General features: G+C 41.6%; 1 protein-coding gene across 1 annotated transcript; it reads left to right on the top strand.

Annotated features, from left to right (window-relative positions):
- The first annotated feature begins 1,491 nt into the window (after nucleotides 1–1,491).
- Nucleotides 1,492–11,580, top strand: LOC308384013 (cytosolic non-specific dipeptidase-like). Its single transcript, XM_080862300.1, has 13 exons — nucleotides 1,492–1,544; nucleotides 1,962–2,039; nucleotides 2,418–2,561; nucleotides 2,679–2,841; nucleotides 6,728–6,816; nucleotides 7,879–8,079; nucleotides 8,192–8,276; nucleotides 8,371–8,531; nucleotides 8,642–8,806; nucleotides 9,091–9,232; nucleotides 10,120–10,267; nucleotides 10,469–10,559; nucleotides 11,002–11,580. Exons 2-12 carry the CDS (start codon nucleotides 1,980–1,982, stop codon nucleotides 10,533–10,535), a joined length of 1,425 nt encoding a protein of 474 aa, XP_080718426.1. The 5' UTR covers nucleotides 1,492–1,544; nucleotides 1,962–1,979; the 3' UTR covers nucleotides 10,536–10,559; nucleotides 11,002–11,580.
- The last annotated feature ends 3,791 nt before the right edge of the window (nucleotides 11,581–15,371 follow it).

Here is a 15,371-nt window from a genome sequence, read left to right as displayed (position 1 = left end):
CTCCAAGACTCTCCGCCGCCTCCGCCAGGGCTATTACTGGGGTCAACAGCGGAGGGACGTGGAGGACTTTTGCCGCAGCTGTGATGCATGTTCCTCACACAAAGGGCCACAGGACCAGTCCCGGGCTCAGCTTCAGCAGCAACCAGCAGGAGCCCCAATGGAGCGAGTAGCTGTGGACGTCATGGGCCCATTTCCTCGCACAGACAGAGGAAACCGCTATGTTCTTGTGGCCATGGACTATTTTACCAAGTGGCCGGAAGCATACGCCATCCCAGATCAGGAGGCTGAGACGGTCGCTGATGTATTAGTGGAGGGGATGTTCAGCCGCTTTGGAACAGCAGAGACCCTCCACAGTGACCAGGGGCGTAACTTTGAGTCCAAGGTATTTGCTGCCATGTGTGAACGCCTTGGGACTAAGAAAACCCGCACCACCCCACTTCACCCCCAAAGCGATGGGCTGGTGGAAAGGTTTAACAGGACGCTGGCCCAGCAGCTAGCCATCCTTACCTCAGAACACCAACGGGACTGGGATTACCATCTTCCCCTTACCCTCATGGCCTACAGGTCGGCAGTACAGGACTCCACCCAATGTACGCCTGCCCTGCTCATGTTAGGGAGAGAGCTGAGAACTCCTGCAGAGTTGGCTTTTGGGAAGCCCCCGGACGCGCCAGAGGCACCACCGGGCCGGGACTACGCAAGGAAGCTGCAGGACCGGCTGGATTCTGCACATTCCTACGCCCGAGAGCAGCTGGCGAAGGCAGGCCTGCGCCAAAAGAGGAATTACGACATCACCACTAAGGGGAGGCACTTCCATGCTGGGGAGCTGGTGTGGGTCTACAGCCCAAAGAGGAAGAAGGGACGGTGTCCTAAACTGGATAGCAGCTGGGTGGGGCCTTGCAGCGTCCTAGAGCGAGTAGGGGAGGTTGTTTACAGGGTGCAGTTGCCTCCTAGGGGGAGGATAGTAGCGCTGCACAGAGACCGGATGGCCCCCTACAGAGGGCAGTCCCTCCCCTCCTTTCCAGAGGGACGTGTACAGAGCGTCCGTGACCCTGCTCAGAGGGACCCCCGACCGGGGCTGCGTTCCCCTCCCTCGGACTCTCCACCCCAAAGCCCCGAAGCTCCGCGTCCACCTCAGGGGCTCAGGAGGTCAAGGAGGGAACGTAGGCTACCACCCCGCCTCAGAGACTGTGTCGTTCCCTCGGGGACGAGGAACTTATTGCTGGGGGGGCAGTGTAACGATGGTTAAGTGTTATTGTACAGTGACATGTTGGTGATCTCTGCACACTGTTGTTGTTCCTTTAAGATTCATGTTTGGTTGTGGTGTACAGGAAGGGGTGGGTGGGACCTGGTTGTTCTGTGTGTGTGCCAGGCTGAAGAGAGGTGGAGTTCGAGAGCGCTTCCCCCTGAGTTAACAACCCGCTGGCTTATGTGCCAAATAAACGGACAAACTGAGACCCCAACCGTCTGGTTCTTGTGAACGTTACAATACTTTCACTTCACTTGCCATTGTTGGCATTCAGTGCACACCTGTGGAAAATTACGATGTGAGTATTTCATTTTTTATTTTCAGATTCTCACTCAGCATGACACAATTTGATCGTCATTTATGGCTTTCTTGACACAATTAAATGACATTTTACCCAAATAAAACTAAAAAAAATAAATTCCATATTTAACCTCTGTGCAGATCTAAAATGAGAATTCTCTTTTATTGTCATTTTATGGCAAAGCTTTGTAATGTAAGCCTTATACGTGTTGGCTTTTTTCTCACTGTTTTGTTCTGAAAGCCTGCAGCTCCAATCGACTGCAGCTATAGTTCTGCAAAATTATGAAGTGAAACGAGTTTGGCTGGAAATCTCATCATTTACGTGAAGTGCATGCGTACATGAAGTATTTGTCCTCTCATAAGATTGCACAAACCCAGACGTAGACTCACACCAGTCTGCTCGTTTAACCCTCAGCTCCCATCACTACCAAAAATGTCTCATCTCACTGAACTTTTCAAGTATGTGGACGACCACCAGGACCTGTATGTGCAGGTAAGATCACTCAGAAAAAACTATATAGTGCAGCTGCTTAATCATTACGTTTTTTGTGTGATTGTCACTTGATTTAATGGCATATTGAGCTAACTAAAAACAGGACAGATTTGCAACTCATTCACTTAAGCTGGGATTATAGTAGGTTCCAACTGTAAAACCAGTTTTCCTGATAAGATTCAGTGATATTATAACTGCTGCTTGAGTTAAATTTTGTGGGTCTGATGTCCTAAAAATCACTCACATTGGCTCATTCTTTTGCAATAATTAACTGCATGAAATAGTAAAAAGAAAAGAAAAGAAAAGAAAAAATTATAAAAGGTATAAAAAACCCATTTTTAATTTAATTTCTTTAAATTACTTGTTTATAATTGTCAGCGCCTGGCTGAGTGGGTGGGTGTCCAGAGTGTTTCTGCTTTGCCTGAGAAGCGCGGGGAGATCAAAAAAATGATGGAGATGGCAGCCAAGGACATCAAGAAGCTGGGAGGGACTGTGGAGTTGGTGGACGTTGGCAAGCAGAAGGTTACTTTTCTTAATGGGTTAATGATTTGCATATTGCATGATCTTTCTTTTCTTAAATTTCACCATAAATGGACCTTGTTTTTAAATGGTCACTCAGATTAAGTTTCATTCATGCAGCTTCCCTCGGGAGAGGAGATCCCCCTGCCTCCTATCATTCTGGGGCAGTTAGGATCAGACCCAGCAAAGAAGACGGTGTGTATTTACGGGCACCTTGATGTTCAGCCAGCAAACATCAGTGACGGCTGGGACACAGAGCCTTTTACTCTGGTGGAGAAAGACGGTAAGAGGAGAATACTGAAAACAAATCCAAATCCAATCAACAGGTAGGTAATGCAGGATGAGGATGTGTGGAGTGAGGTGTGCGAATCCTGTAAGGTAGCATAACTAAGAGAAAACATGCTATCAACAAGCTTAACTATGTAGACTGGGAACACTGGGTGAATGTATTTTTAACAGGTAAAGATAAGAAATATAAAACAAGTCACAGAAGTATATTGAGAGCTTGAAAAAAGAAGGCTGTTGGCCTTCTTTAAGTTTTAAATTCTCATCCAAGAGATTTTTTCAGTTCTAAAACAAATGGTTGTGTCTCAGGTATTTAACCCCTAATAGTTTTTCTCAGGAGGTTCTGAGGGTTGTTGATCATGCGAGTCATCACATTAGCCAAGATGTGAAGAAAACAAGATGTGGGCCATTACCATCATATGAGTTTAAGGTTGAGACCTTGCCTGAACACTTCCATTTAGCAAAGCTTCAAAGATTGTGCAAAGGTTGTTACTGTGAAAGACCATCGTTGAACGGAGGTGGTGGATTAGAACACCAGCTGTCAGCCACCTACACTTGAGATCCTATTTGGGCACTTCAACCTCCACTCACACCTTGCCTCAGGTAACCTCAGCAGGTCACATGACAGAATGGTGAAACAGACTCTGCAAGTGAAAAGGCAAAAAGGCTCAAGTGATCGAACCCCCAGTTTCTACGCCCCCTAAAACGGGTCAGTGTCGGTAATGTTTTGACTTATTAATTGTTGAGCGTGGCGCTTCTCAATGCCCGATCTATGACAAATAAAACGTTCTTATTGAATGATCTTATTCTTTCCAAAAAACGGGACTTATTATTTTTAACTGAAACCTGCCAGCGTGATGGTGACTATTCTTCCCTTATCGAACTTTGCCCGGGCGGGTACTCCTTTGTCAGTCGGCCGCAGACTTCTGGTCGTGGCGGAGGACTGGCTGTGGTGTATCGAAACTGGTTTCACTGTCGCTCATTGATGGTTGAAAAAATGTCAACGTTCGAACTACAGCTGGTTAAAATTGGAATTAAAGATCCGTGTTACTGTGCTGTAGTTTATTGTCCACCTGGACCTAACGGTCAATTTTTAAAGGAATTCAGTAACTTTTTATCTTTCATCTTGAAGTTATATTAAAACTAGACTAGCCCCCTGTTACAAAACCCTCGCCCTGGATAAACTACAGCATTCGCTGTTTAAAGCCTGTCTGTCGTAAAACTGAGCGTTTGTGGAGAAAGACTTGTTTACAGGTTCATCTCTTTCATTTAAAAGACCTTTTAGTTTCCTTTAACGCTTCAATTCGTGATGCAAGGGCTGCTTATTTTTCAAACCTAGTCTCTAAGAGCAGAGGTAACCCTAAGGTTTTATTTGACACTATTAGGGATATTGTTGCTCCGGCTTCTGCTGCTGTCCCAATTTCTTCGAATGAAGACTGTGAAAATTTTCTTTCCTTTTTGTTGAAAAGGTTAGCAATGTAAGGAGCAACATCTCTCCCTCCATGTACCATTTGCCTGTTCCGATTTTACTTAAGCCTGTCAGATTTGAAAGATTTTCACCAGTGTCTTTACCTGAGTTGTTGAAGCTGGTTACTTCAATTAGATCATCCTCCTGCCCCCTTGATATTTTATCTGGGTCTTTGTTCAAAAATGTTTTTGAGTCTATTGATCCTAGTGTTCTTAAAATTATTAATGCATCTCTACTCTCTGGTCAGGTCCCTGGTTACTGTAAAAGTGCTGTCATTCACCCACTTTTAAAAAAGCCTAAACTTGATCCTTCTTTGCTTTCCAGTTACAGACCTATCTCAAAATTGCCTTTTATTGCCAAGATTTTAGAAAAGGTTGTGGCCAAGCAACTCACAGTTGTTCTAGATGAACATAACATTCTTGATAAATTTCAATCTGGCTTTCGTAAGGCTCACTCTACCGAAACTGCACTTCTTAGAGTGTCTAATGATATTTTGATGAATTATGATGCTGGAGAGTGCACTGTTTTGATGTTGCTGGATCTGACCTCTGCTTTTGACACTGTTGATCATCTTATTTTGTTATATAGATTAAACCACTGGGTGGGTGTATCAGGTACCGCATTGAAATGGTTTAAATCCTATTTGTCAAATCGATCTTTCTCTGTGGCTACCTCTAAGTTCAGATCCTCCGTCAGCTCTCTTGCCTATGGGGTGCCTCAGGGCTCTGTCTTGGGACTGTTATTGTTTTTGTTGTATTTACTCCCTCTTCTGCAACTTCTTAGCTCTTTCTCTGATATTTCATATCATTGTTATGCAGATGATATTCAGCTATATATCTCTTTTAGGCCACCTGATGTTTCTAAGCTCCAAATCTTGCAGTCCTGCTTAGATTCCGTTAGAGATTGGATAGCTGGTAATTACCTTCAACTAAATGCTGATAAAACCGAAGTCATTGTCTTTTCTCCTGAGAAATTTGTTCTCCTTGTGGTTAAAAATCTAGGCCCTCTTGTTTCTTATATTAAATCCTCCATTAGGAATCTTGGTGTTACATTTGATCCAGCTCTGACGCTGGACACACATGTTAAATCTTTGGTTTGCTCTTGTTTTTACCATTTAAGAAATATCACTGAGTCCCATTGTGTCACGTTCCGAATTGGAAATGATTATTCATGTTTTTGTTTCATCTCGCTTAGACTATTGTAATTCCTTGTTTACTTGCTTAAGTAATGCCTCCCTGGAACGAATGCAGGGTGTTCAAAATGCTGCTGCTAGGCTTCTGATAAAGCATCACAAATACTCCAATGCCACTCCCCTGCTGATTCAGCTGCATTGGCTCCCTGTCAAGTTCAGGGTCCATTTTAAGATCATAATCATGACTTATAGGGCCCTGCACGGTGGAGCTCCAACTTACTTAAGTGATCTTCTTCTTTCTTATCACCCCAGCAGGTCCCTGAGGTCTTGTGACCAGGGGTTGCTGGTTGTCCCGCATACAAGGTTAAAAACAAAAGGTGACAGAGCGTTTGTATCAGTGGCTCCCAGACTCTGGAACTCGCTCCCTTTGAGTTTGAGATCTGTGGACTCAGTCATGTCTTTTAAAAAGCAGTTAAAACGTATCTGTTTAAACCCGCTTTTGGTTGATTTTGTTTTGTTTTAGATTTTAATGTCTGTTTTCTGCCTTTGTAAAGCACTTTGTGATTTTATCTTGAAAGGTTCTATATAAATAAAATTTTACTTTACTTACTTACTTTCCCTTGTGAGTCATGACTGGTCCTTTATTTCACAGACTGTGCATTTGTTTGTTCACATAACTAAGTCACTGCAGCATTCCTGAATTGGTGTCTATGCTTTGTTATGCTCCACACAGTAATGCAAAAGCTGCACCTGAATAATTTTAACCCTTTAAGGCTTCTTTGTTTTGTGTTAAACAACACAGATTGACTCTGTTGTGCACGATCTTACAGACTCTTTAATACTGTGTAGCACAAGGTAACCTAATAATTTTTGCTGCTCTACCCTACATGTTTGCATTTAAAAAACTTTTTTGACGGGACAGGTAGGAGAGGTTTGGGTTTTTTTAGAGCCACAAAATTGAGCACGCGTAGTCTTGTGTGTTTTCTGGTGAGAGTCAGATGACACAAAATGCCACATCCTCTTCTCGCTGTATCATTCCTGCCTGCCTCAGCTGTGTTAGTGCTGCTTATGTCACATTTTACAAAAACCTGCTGCAGATCATTTTTTGTATCATGAAAAAGGATTTCATATCATTACACATAATCTTAGTCATGATTTAAACAAGCTTAAAACGGGGCACTGTCGTCTGCTGACTACGTAATAAACATAACCTTAGTATCATTTTTCAACTCCACTATCTTCTCATTAGAACCTTGAAACTGAAATAAAGTTTTCTTTTTGTAGGTAAGCTCTATGGAAGAGGATCTAATGATGACAAGGGTCCAGTGTTGGCCTGGTTTAACTGCATTGAAGCGTATCAGAAGATCGGAAAGGTACAGTTACTGCCAGATTTAAGCTGGCCAACAAAAGGTGTTTCAAGTTTAGATAGTTTAAAGATGATATGATATTTTAGTGTGTCCTAAAACAACCCTGAAGTGGCTTAACATGCTAAGTTGGCTGTGTTTAAACACTGAAGTGAAATTACTGACAGGAGTATATTGAGGTGTGATGGTATAATTCAGAATCTGTAAATGTGCACTGATACTAAAATGTCATTAATGTTTTTCTTTTTTTTTGTACAGTGATGATAAAGCAGAATAGCTACTATACATCACTGTATTCTAAAAAGATATGCAGGTCATTTGTACTATTTTAAAAATATAATTTTAGCCTATTTACAAAAATGTGACCTTATCTAGCTATAAAATTAGAGTATATCCTTAGTTAGGAATTTCATTAATGGGTGTTTAGTCAGAGAAAGTAAATCCCAGCTGGTGAATGTACAGTATTTATTTTTATCTATATAAAAAATATCACACCTAAGATCATCAATTAAATCCTTAGTCTGGACTCATATTCAGCTTTGTTAGCTCATTTTGAGAAATGTAAAACATGCATTCCTGCTGTCTACTATTTACATTTATTCAGTGGAGCACCCACAAATTTATTGTACATGTACAATGACAATAAAGTGCTATTCTATTCTATTCTATTCTATTTGTGCGTTAAAGCAGCGGTCCCCAACCCCCGCGCCACGGACCGGTACTGAGCCGCGAGAGTTGAGACTCTGGTGCGAAATGTATGGTTTTCAGGGTTGTTATCGTTTTTTTTTTTCCATTAACTCTGTTTTCCTGGGTCTTTTCACGTGTGTTATGAATAGATCTTTTTTTCGGTACCGGTACTAGTTTTATTTTGTTGTATTTATCCGCGACACCTTAAAGGCCGGTCAGTGAAAATATTGTCGGGCACAAACCGGTCCGTGGCGCAAAAAAGGTTGGGGACCGCTGTGTTAAAGTACACCACTGATTGGCAGATTGTTGGTTGTTAAAAGATTATTTCTACTCTAGAAAATGAGCCTAAATTTTTTTTCTTATGTATCTCTCTTCTTGTTGCAGGACCTTCCCATCAACATCAAATTCTGCTTCGAGGGGATGGAAGAATCTGGATCTGAGGGTCTGGATGATCTTGTGTTTTCTAGAAAGGACACTTTCTTTAAAGACGTGGACTACGTCTGCATCTCTGACAACGACTGGCTGGGCAAGAACAAACCCTGCATCACCTACGGCCTGAGAGGAATCTGTTATTTCTTCATTGAGGTGGAGTATTGGATTATTGTTGTTGGGTGGTGGGGACAGTGTTTCAATTTAAGAGGGGTATACTTGAGCTTTTTGTGTTTTTTAAAATTGTGTTTTACGTTCAAACTTCAAGGTGGAGTGCGCTGAAAAGGACTTGCACTCAGGGGTGTTTGGTGGCTCTGTTCATGAGGCCATGACTGACCTCATCGCACTTATGGGCAAGTAAAGCTGATAATTGTGATTTTTAGTCTCACACACCTTATTTTACGCCAGTTTAGAGTTTTAATCATGTGTTTGTGACTTCCTGCACAGGCTCCCTGGTTGACAAAAGGGGTAAGATTTTGGTTCCTGGGATCTATGACAGTGTGGCGCCTCTGACAGCAGAGGAGCAAAAGCTGTACGAGAAGATTGACTTTGACTTGGATGAGTACTGTAAAGATGTGGGGGTTGACCAGCTGCTGCATGACACAAAGGCAAAGAAATTATTTATGTTTTTCGCATCACTCATTGGTGGAAATGTGCTGTATAATGTGGGGTCATTCACACTTTTTGAACCTATTTTTCATTATTTTTTCCACCATAGGAGCAAATTCTCATGCACTGCTGGAGATATCCTTCTCTTTCCCTTCATGGTATTGAGGGGGCTTTCTCTGAAGCAGGAGCCAAGACGGTTATTCCTCGCAAGGTCATCGGCAAGTTTTCCATCCGCCTTGTGCCTGACATGGACCCTAGAGATGTGGAGAAGCAGGTAAACACTGTGATAGGTCACAATGATGGCATACAACACTCACCTAAATCAAGTCATCTTTTTATAATCAAGTAGTTACAATGTAGCAGAGGTCGCTCTGTATCTCACACATATTGAGTTTATTAGAACTGACTCTGAATTAACAATACAAAGAGATGTAGTTAAGTTTTAGTACTTAAATCTGAGCCTGGACTGACTGTGGGCCACTTGGAAGTAGCCACATGATTAGCTTCAGGTTGTTTCTGCATAAAAGCTTCAACAAGTCTTATCTTCCCCTCTTCAAGGTCATCGATCATCTGCAGAAGAAGTTTGCTGAACTGGGAACCCCCAATAAACTGAAAGTGAACATGGGCCACGGGGCCAAAGCCTGGGTCTCAGACTTCAACCACCCACACTACATGGCAGGGAGAAAGGCCATAAAGACAGGTACAGGGACTTAATGATAAAAGCTGTTAGATTAAAGCGGGAGTTCACTCAATCGCACCCATTTCTGTTATCTTGCTACGAAGCTCAAATCAGCTGTGTGTTTATTATATTACAAAAGTGTAAAACACTTTCTCCTGCCATAGTACAACTGACTTTATTACAGCTTACATTGTGATGCTTTTTCTTTAAGACAAATCAGATATTTCGCCATGTTTAGAATAGAATAGAATAGAATAGAATAGAATAATCCTTTAATTGTCTCACAAGGGGAATTTTGGTTGTAACAGCAGCCAAAAAGACACATATACAAACAAACAGTACACAGGTCACAGAACAGAAACATACACAATTTTTCTTACATATTTACATTAAGGACAATGGTTACTATATACAGAGAGTACTGTACAGTTATTAAATTAAATAAAAATAACTACAGATAAGAGGCAAACCAGGTTGTAGTGCAAATCGGTTAATTAACTTATTGCAGTTACAGTGCAGATGTAAACATCTATGTTTGTTGGGAGCAGTTCTGATTGTACAGTCTGACAGCTGCAGGGAGGAAGGACCTGCGGAAACGTTTCAGCTCCTGGCAGATGTTTCAGGACATTAAACACAAGGACAAGCAATTTTTTAACATAACTTTTTTTCTACATATCTTTATAAGCTTTTTTGTTTAATGCATGTTTTTGTGAACATTTTTTGGCATTTTTCAGATATTTCCACTGATAGAATTATATCCAGTTTTGATGTGACAACAAAGATTTAATAATAATAATAATAATAATAATGATAATATTATTATTATTATTATTATTATTATTATCATTATTATTATGACATATTTTGACTGCGTTTCACATTGTCTAATCCTCCTCGCTGTGCTGTAGTGTTCGGGGTCGAGCCTGATCTGACTCGCGAGGGCGGCAGCATCCCGGTCACCCTGACCTTCCAGGAGGCCACAGGCCGTAATGTCATGCTACTTCCTATAGGGTCCTCTGATGATGGAGCTCACTCTCAGAATGAAAAGATCAACAGGTTGGTCACAGCTCACACCGTTTCACTTCTTTTGAAATGTGGAACAAGTAGGAACTATTGATAAAACGGATGAAATCTTGTGGTAAAAGAAGAGGATCATGTTTGTCATCTCCAGATTATTTCTGTACCAAAACGTGATCACAGGTAAAGTGAGTTTTTTAATTATAAACCATTATCATCGCTTTATTTCTCCATTTTCAGATCAAACTACATTCAGGGAGTCAAGCTGCTGGGAGCATACTTCCATGAGGTCTCTCTGCTGGAGTGATTTGATGGTTTCTCATAATGACAGGTATAATATATGCTCATCCTCCATATCAGACCATAAACTTTGTGGATTTACTTTTCACAATGAACGGTTTTATACACCCTGCTGATAATAAACATGTTTTTGTTACTTTATTTGAGTTGTTTTTCTTTTCTTTTCATGATGTAATAGGATTTACTTTTGATACAGTGCACTGCTTACCATCATAACCCACAATAATAGGGTAAAATTTTTGTAAGGTTAATTTAGAAGCTGTCAAATGTGATTGAGGCATCAGTGATAGCAGCATGACCAAATACTGTTACTGTGTTAGCGTTTTCCACATTACAGCATAACAACCACTTCAATCAGTCTTGCATTCATACTGTAATTTGAGTGTGTCGATAGTTTATGAAGACTTGTGGTTAATAGGGTGGTCCCTTTTGTTCCATGGTTTCAGACATGAGTTGTCTTTATGTTACTTTAGGAAAGATAAATCTGTCATAGTCTGCTGTGGGTGGCTGGAATTTCCATAAGGCTCCTGAACCTATCTGGGATCCGCCCCTGGGCAGGGCCACCACCAAGTCCAGCTCCTGCACACCTGGAGCCAATTGCAGGCAATCAAGCCAGAGGGATTTAAGCCACATGTTGATGTTCATTCACTGCCAGTTTGTCATCAACCCATTTGCTGGATTCATTTTGGCTCGCGCTTTACCTCTGGACTCAGGATACCAAGCAATCATTTTGAAAATCACTCTGTGCCTCACCTGGTTGCCCTCCTGCCATCACACTCCATCTGAAGACCCTGGATCTCAGGTCAGCCTCGCCACACCACTCGGCTCCCCTGGATTCTCGTCACTCCCATCTCAACACTCTGTGTCCCCTACTGCAATGTGACAGTTCCCTGCTCATATCCATTCTGCATCTCAGGCCCCGTTCCCTCACCCTAGCCACGTTTCCCAGGCCATGCCACGTCAAACTCTGTCTTATTGTTTCTTTTTGTCCTTGCTATGTTTCTAGTGCTTAAGCCTAATAAAATATTGTTAAATCATCTGCTGTCTCTGCTCTGGGTTTCTGCGCCTGAAATCAGTTCAGTACAGTCCCATGACAAAATCTGGGTGAGTTTATATCACAACCTTAGATAATTCCATTTCCTGAGAGCAGGATGAAAATACCACCATGTATTCTGATTGCAGTCCATGATGTTAATCAGAAGGTGTATTGATGCTACATACTGATTTTTACTATATGCTACTTTTTTTTCTTTTTTCTTTCAAGTGCACAACCCAGCCATGGGGGCTTCCACAAACCAGTGTACTTTTAGTACCAGTCCCAAGCCCAGATAATTGGAGATGGTTGTGTCAGGAAGAGTCTAAAATCTTGGCCAAATCAAAAAATGCAGCTCATAAAGAATGAGATTTCCATACCGGATCGTTTAAGGCCCGGGTTAACAACAATCACCTCTGGTGCTGTTGGCCAGTAGGGTTTCTGTGGAAACTGCTACAGTTGGCCAAAGACAAATAAGGACACAGAAGAAAGAGGGAAGGCATGTTAGGAGACAGTGAGAGAGAAAAGGAATCCTGCCAGGCAGGAGGAATAAAGTTAGACCTCAGATCGGGTTCATTGTACAATGTGACACTAAGGTCCCAAAAAAAATCTACCCTGGGCCCTAGTTGTTACGCTTGAGGTCAGGATCTAATGGTAAAATCATGTTTAGTGTTCTTCTGCACAGCAGCCTCCCTCCTTGAACAGGATCCAGTAACAATTACTGTGGCAGACATACAAGAAAAGGTCTCCAGTATGAAGAGTTGGACAGCACCAGGACTGAACATGATTCACGCCTACTGGCTGCACTCCGTGAGTGTCTGGTCGCACAAATAAACCAGCAGTAGATGTGACACATCCAAAATGGCTCACTGAAGGCCGGACAGTCCTGATTCCTAAAGATCCCCATAAGGGACTGGTCCCATCCAACTACCGGTCAATAACCTGCCTCAGTACCATATGGAAGCTCCTGTCTGGCATCATAGCGGCTAAGATGAACAGGCATATGGCTCAATACTTGAGCAGGGCACGGAAAGGAATTGGCAGAAACACCAGCTACTGGTAGAAAGCACAGTAACCGGAGACTGCAAGATCAGGCTCACCAACTTGTGCATCACCTGGATTGACTACAGAAATCCTATGACTCAATGCCCCACACCTGGATCCTGGAAATCCCCATTTGCACTATTTGCCTATTTTGCACCACTATGCCTTCTTACTTGAATATTGTATATTGTATATTGCATAGCTTTTTTTTTTGTTATACGTAAAATTGTATTGTATTTATTTAAATTTTTACTTTTTAATTATTTTATTTGCATTTTTCTAATCACTAGGGTTTGAGAGTAACGCAATTTCTATTCTGTGTATGTCCTGTACATGTGGCAGAATTGACAAATAAAGTTGACTTGACTTGACTTGACTTGACTTGGAATGCCTTGAACTATACAAGATTAACAGGATCCTAAGAGCCTTCATCAGAAATTTGATGGCGTTGTGGTGAACAACAGTCCAACTTCAAACCAATTAATTTAACAAAGAGGTGGTCTGTCCGCACTGCTGTTCCACATAGGCCTGAACCCCCTCAGTGAGATCATTGACAAGACTGGCTAGGGATACCAACTACAGAAAGGCGTAATCATCAGCAAATCCTCTACATGAATGACAGCAAGCTGTATTCCAGGAGTGAACGAGACATAAAATCACTGATCCACACCACTAGGATCTACAGCAATGACAATGGAATGTGATTTGGACATTGGAGAAGTGTATTTGGATGGTAACAAAGAGTTTTATTTTGTTTTATCCAATTGGATGGAAAGCTTCGAGGCTTCATCTGACCGTAGTATCAATATTACCTTCAGACAACAATAAAACTATTTAAATTAAAACATAACAAAAGGCGTTGTGCCTCGACTTTACCTGTACACATCTGTTCACTCCGTCAGCTGTTAAACACCTGTTGCTAATTTAGGAAACACACCCACGTTAACTGGTGATATACAGTTTGACGTGCCGTGTGACAGCCGCATGTGCAACGTAACATGACGTCATCGCAGTAGTCTGAAACAGCTGCAGGCACAGGTGTGTCTGATGTGTTGAACACCAAACTCGAAACACGAAATTGTTGAGCGGACTAACATCCGCTGTGAGTGTGCTGTAGTTGTTTTCACATCACACAAAACTGTGTGGGAATCATAACAAAGGCTGTAAGAGCATTTATCGAACCCAGTGGTTCCCAAAGTGGAGGGGGCAGAGCAACTGCAGGGGGGCAGTGTGAATCAAAAAAAAAAAAGAATGCTTGGACACTTCTACCATAATGTACAGGTTTTTGACTGGGCTTCCAAAAGCAAAGTACGGGATGATGTATCGCCAAATATGCTTCCAAACCAGCTTCCTTCCAAGCCAAAGGCTAGAGAACATGATGACGCATATCTTGCCTTTGGCTTCACCTGCACAACGGCGGTGCCAAGGTCGGTATCCCCGACAGAATTTATTTCCCCTGCGTCGGGAGCAGAAGCTGGGCTGTCCAAATCACAGACAAACAGTATCCCACAGTTGTTTATGTTTTTAAACCCATTTTGCACAGAGAGACATTTTTTGGAAAAATGTATTGACAGCAATGTTGAATATTCTTACAAAATAAAAACAACAAACAACAACAACAACAAAACAACTATACGTAAAATACACCATAAAATGGTATAATTTTATTGCAATTTTATTTTATTGCAACCTGTAATTTATTTAGTTTATTTGTTTAATTGAAGGTTTGGGGTGTGGAATAAAGTGCAATGGAGTATGAAAACAACATTTGGGTGTGTGTGTGTGTGTGTGGGGGGGGGGGGGGGGGGGGCTAGCAAAAATTTTTTTTTGGGGAACTACTGCTTTAACCTGCTGTTAAGGTTCACATAATTGAGGAAGGAGAGTACAAACAACCATGGTCCAAGATCTTGGTCAAACAATTGATTTTAATGAATACACGCGTGGGAAGACCAGTCTGTACGCAGACAGGGATTGATCTTCAACTTAATCAAAGCATAAGCAGATATACCATCAGGGTTTGAATTAATGACGCCCCTTCATACGTCACAGACAGAATATATGCATACGTCAAATCAAAACCACAATGACTTTTAACACAGTTTAAAAGAACGTTGTCTTCGTCTCCATGGCAGGTACATCCTGTCACTGCCGGATGCTTGCTTGTCATCTTGACACCTCAGCAGCAGTTCTGCGACAAACTGCTCTTTTTGCAACCCCAAGCAAAACATGATTAAACTTCCACCTATAAATGATTCTCTTTAACTAAGTGTGTGTGTGTTTTCTGAAAGACACACACACTGTTTAAACCTCTGAATACAATATCAATGCTGCAGATTATATTATTAATGCAATAGTAATGTTGATGATTATTTACCAATAGCAGTAAAATAATTTCCCTGCTCCACACTGCGCACACACCTTCAGCCTGATCTTCGGCGTTTAGCGTCGCCCGGTAAAATGACATGCTCTTTACTCTTTTTTTAAATTCTAAAACAAAACAAAAACAACAAGCACATGAATGCATCTTTAAAGACGTAGTGAACTGCGTTCATTTCCTGGTTTGTTAGCGGCTACTGAAAAGCAAGTCTGGCACATATATCTTTGACCAACAGTAGTCAATCTGAAACACCGGAATAAAAACAAAGTAAGTCTGATTTTAATGGTTCTCTTTGCAGTTCAGACATGCCCAGTGTTAGGTATTTTAGTACCATGGGAGCATTTACTGGATATTGTTTTATAGTGACATTATACAGGAAAACTCTGTCA

This window comes from Rhamphochromis sp. 'chilingali' (assembly GCF_963969265.1).
Source record: "Rhamphochromis sp. 'chilingali' genome assembly, chromosome: 17".
Lineage (NCBI taxonomy): Eukaryota > Metazoa > Chordata > Actinopteri > Cichliformes > Cichlidae > Rhamphochromis > Rhamphochromis sp. 'chilingali'.
This window is presented reverse-complemented; position numbering and strand designations above follow the sequence as displayed.